At 36.2% G+C, this 4,666-nt stretch overlaps 1 protein-coding gene across 1 annotated transcript; it reads left to right on the top strand.

The window, feature by feature from the left end:
- The first annotated feature begins 732 nt into the window (after positions 1-732).
- On the top strand, positions 733-4,208 carry LOC107739899 (programmed cell death 1 ligand 1-like). The gene is made up of 4 exons (XM_016552145.1): positions 733-958; positions 2,794-3,141; positions 3,257-3,541; positions 3,638-4,208. Exons 1-4 carry the CDS (start codon positions 907-909, stop codon positions 3,847-3,849), a joined length of 897 nt encoding a protein of 298 aa, XP_016407631.1. The 5' UTR covers positions 733-906; the 3' UTR covers positions 3,850-4,208.
- The last annotated feature ends 458 nt before the right edge of the window (positions 4,209-4,666 follow it).

Genomic DNA, 4,666 nt, shown 5'->3' with positions numbered 1-4,666 from the left:
AGCAATGTCAATGTTTTGCTAACCAGTAAAACTACAACACAGTAACAAATTTATTTTCTTTTTTGTAGTGTTTTTTGTTTACCTGGTAATGTTAATTACATTTATGATATTTTACATTAAGTTCTGTCCTTCGTGAACTGTGATATCAAGAGGTTTGTATTAGGGTTAGATTTAGGGTGATTAGGATTGGGGTTTAATAAATATCACTTCTGTATAAAAACTTTGCGTGTATGTTTATATAAAAAAAACTGTGTGTGTGTGTGTGTGAGAGAGAGAGAGCGAGAGAGAGAGAGAGAGAATGAATTAAGGAAATGATGTTCATCCAAAAATGTACATGGAAAGATAAGAGTTAGCAACATAACAGCATAAACATGAACTACTTTATTTAAAAGAAAGAAAGAACAAGCGTTATGAAGTACAGGAGTTTTTGCTCACTATCTTCAACTCTACAACGCCCCTTGGCACAATCTTTTGGACGTTGCTGTTACAATCAAGAATGTTCTACAATTGTCTGCCAAGTGTCGTCTTTAAAAAAAAAAAAGGCCAAACTTAGCATTAGTCTGTGCTCCAAAGCATTCAAGATTTACAAACTTTCCAGCGAGTGTGCTTGAGAAACACTGCAATGAATGGGGTTTAACGAACTATTGATTGTTTTGAAACTATTGGTTGCTCCATAACACGCGTTGCTTCCGGAGTCCTAAGTCTATGGGAGTGTCGCAACTCGATAAATAGAATGGCGCTGTGGACTGACATCTCAAAATTCGTCAGGTGTGATCGGGACAGGATCTCTGATGTTGATCTCGGAGGGCTTCCCCGACATACAACAGAGGACATCATCAAGTTCATCTGGTGTAATTCAGGGATTTACAGAGGATTTAGCTGTTAACAACGGCCGTGGACCGTGATATGAACCTGAAAGTGTTGTGTCTGTGTCTCCTTTTTGAAGCCTCCTGTTTCAGTGAGTATTTCTGATAACTAATTGAAACTATAATGAAATCTTAAAGCAATCTTTATGAAGCCCCTCAAAGAAGTCCAAGTTATTGAGTCAATATTTACAGAGTTATGTTTCGCGAAACTATCGCTTATGTAATTACAAAATTTAATCTGATAATATTACCTTTTATAAGACTCCATAACACAGGACTAAACAAACTTCTCAAAAATAACAAAGTGGTCAAGTGGCTCAACATGCCCCAGTTTAGGAATAAATTAAACTTTTTTTTTTTTTTTTAAAGCTACAGTCCATAACTTTTTTTGGTTAAAAATGATCCGAAATCAATATTTGAGCAAGTACATAACCAGCCAGTGTTCAAAACTATCGCCTTACTTTAGCCCGATTCACAACGGTTAGCTTATAATAATGTTTTCTAATTTGAGTGGTACGGGTAGGTTTTCGCGGGAAATTCGAGCATGGCACTGCGTCATTACGTCACGTCTGTAAACATAAAGAAGTTATCCCGGCTACTAGGCTATCGCATGTGAGGATCCTGCAGGTGGCCTATCGTTTATAGCCTTTTCTCACAGCAACCAGAATAATTAAATGTATAATTTTGATGGCAGATTGTAATCCATAAAGGATTATGTGTTTATTAAACACATGTGAATGAAATTAAATTATATTCCAGTTATAAATGTGCTTCTGATTACAGATAGCCTGGGATTACAAAGATTTGTATTTTAAAGAAAACCAGTTCGAAGGGAGCATAATTTGCTTTTTGGGTTAAAAGAATTTCTTAATATGAAATTTGAAGAGTATGACAATTAGATTAGACTGTGCAGAAATTGAAATCTACACGCTAATACACACTATACTCATAGTCACCAATGCTGATGTTGTTAAAGGGATAGTTCACCCAAAAATGAAAATTTGATGTTTATCTGCTTACCCCCAGGGCATCCAAGATGTAGGTGACTTTGTTTCTTCAGTAGAACACAAACAAAGATTTTTTAACTCAAACCGTTGCAGTCTGTCTGTCTTATAATGTAAGTGGATGCGAATCACGGCTTTGGGAGTAAAAAAAAACATACACAAACAAAACCAAATTAAACCCTGCGGCTCGTGACGATACATTGATGTGTAAAGATACGAAACGATCGGTCTATGCAAGAAACTGAACAGTATTTATATCGTTTTTTACCTCTGATTCTCACCGCAATGTCTGAACTGTCTATCCTGAGTGCATCCTCCTGAGCGCGTTCTCAACAGTTCAGTTTCTTGCACAGACCGATCGTTTTGTGTCTTTACACATCAATGTATCGTCACGAGCCGCAGGGTTTAATTTAAATCTAACTTATGTTCATTTTCACTAGAACTTTAAATTCTTTAACTTACTGAAATTGATACTTATTAGGACTAATAGATCTATTACTGGACTGATCAATCAAACTTAATTTAGACTTTTCAGCATTCTTATCATCTTAGCAATAACGATTTTCAATTCTTTGTTTTGCAAGTTTTGTGAGGTGTAGGTGGTATAGGGGTTTTCATAACTCATGTATAACTAAGGATATAAGGAAACATTTTATTTAGAGTTTCAGTGTGGTTCAAAATGATCTCACCCCCATATCATTTATCCTTGCCAAAAATAGCATTACAGCTTACACAGCTAGATCTATAAGTACTGTATGAAAATATTTTATGGCAGAGTATTAAAATAATGTTGGAGGCAAGTTGAACCATGTTTAGGAGAGGAAATGCTGTGAAATACTTACTGAAATAATAATTTCATCAATCAAGTAATGAGTGATTGTGAAACTCAGTTGCGGATATATTTTCTTTCCTTCACTTTCTAGCTGAGTTTGAGATTACTGTTCCCAGAGACACTGTCACTGGGTTTTACAGGGAGGAACTGATCCTCCCCTGCATGTTTCCTGTGGACAGTTCATGGGATCTGAGAAGCACTGTTATTACCTGGCAGCGTGGACTGGATGTTGTTCACAGTTTCTACTACAGCCAGGACCAGCTCGACCGTCAAAATCTGCATTACGTCAAACGCACCAGTCTGTTCAGTCAGGAGATGGCACAGGGAAACGCATCACTCAAACTGGACAAAATCACTCTTCAGGATGCTGGTGTTTACACTTGCTCCGTCAGCACAAACGCTGGCAGCCAGAAGAAGAGCTTTGGAGTGAAAATTGCAGGTAACAAAGCAACATGTACTGATGTTCATAGAAAATCATGTGAATAAATTTCAAGGTCTTACAGTGTGACTGAAAATGCCCTGTGTTTTAATGCCTGCTTTGTTGTGTTTTTCAGCATTCTACTCTGAACCTCGTCTGCAGTTCTCATTGTTAAATGATGGAGTGAATCTGCTAGTGACTTCAGATGGGGGTTACCCTTCTCCTACACTGCAGTGGCTGATGGAGAACTCAGACATCACTAACCAGACACAAACGCACTTCATGCAGGACACTCATACAGGACTTTATGTTGTGTCTAGTTGGATAAATCTCACTGAAGTCACAAACTCCTCTCTGACGTTCATACTGCACAACAAACCCCTGGGACAAGACATCAGGAGAGAGATCCAGCTCTACTCAGGTAAGGACTTTCAAAAACAAGTTGTTTAAAATTCTCTTGAATCATCAACATTTGTGTCTAAATCTAATTAGCATTTAATTCAATTTCTTTGTACAGATAAGAGTGAGAGGCAAGGAGAGTCAGCATACAGATGCCATGGATGCTTCATATTGATCCCTGTTATTCTGCTGCTGCTGATCGTGATGAGTGTATTGTTTGTGTTCATTACAAAAAGAAGAAGAGAACATACCAAACTAAATGGCGCTACGGAAGTGGGACACTTTTCTGAAATTCTAATTCCTAATAGAAAAAGTTCAATATGTCTATAAAGGTTATGTTACAAAACCACTTAATCTAAGTTATATATTATGAAACTTATGAAAGATGTTCTATGATTTGCAAGACAGACATGTTTTTTATATTGAATGAAATATATTTATAATGTACAGTACACGCATTATTTTCTAACCTTGGCAGCTTTTAACAAATAATATAATTCATTAGTGTTACATGACACTGATCCCTTACATTATGTAACATTTCAATTCAACATTTCTCATTGGTGCTAAACAGTCTTTTAACAGACCCAAAATAAATTCTAAATAGAATTTGTCACTCATGACATGTTCTGTGAAGCATTGTTGATTTTCTACATTGCAAAATTGAGATTGAGATCACTTCCATTAGTGTTCCATTTAATATTCATGATTAATATTCATGATTGTGTTGAGTTCATTGCAGAAAAAAAATAAAATACTTGCAAAGTATTTCACCAGTGTTGTTTCACAGATCACGACTGTACATGTACATCTAGCTTTTTTCTTTATAAAAAAATCACGTTGGTTTGTGCTAACGGAAACCAAATCAAATGGAATTGTTCCAGGAATAATGGCAGTACACACAATTAGTTCATTCAAATTTACAACCATTACAAGTCCTGTAGAGATTATCACACACACATGAAAAGGTCAATGTGGGTGAGGAACACAAAATGTATTTTTATATCCACAACTGATACGATGTTAAAAGGCATTCCAATGAATAATAATATTTTGTCTGACTTTACCCACAAGTCTTGAAATGTCATTGTAGACACAGCAAGACCAAACACGTGCCCATGAAGACCCATAATGACATTACATATGA

The sequence above is a fragment of the Sinocyclocheilus rhinocerous genome, unplaced genomic scaffold, assembly GCF_001515625.1.
Source record: "Sinocyclocheilus rhinocerous isolate Xijiao unplaced genomic scaffold, SAMN03320098_v1.1 scaffold1156, whole genome shotgun sequence".
In the NCBI taxonomy this organism is placed as follows: Eukaryota; Metazoa; Chordata; class Actinopteri; order Cypriniformes; family Cyprinidae; genus Sinocyclocheilus; species Sinocyclocheilus rhinocerous.
Note: the sequence above shows the minus strand (reverse complement) of the source record. Positions and strands in the feature narration are given on the sequence as shown.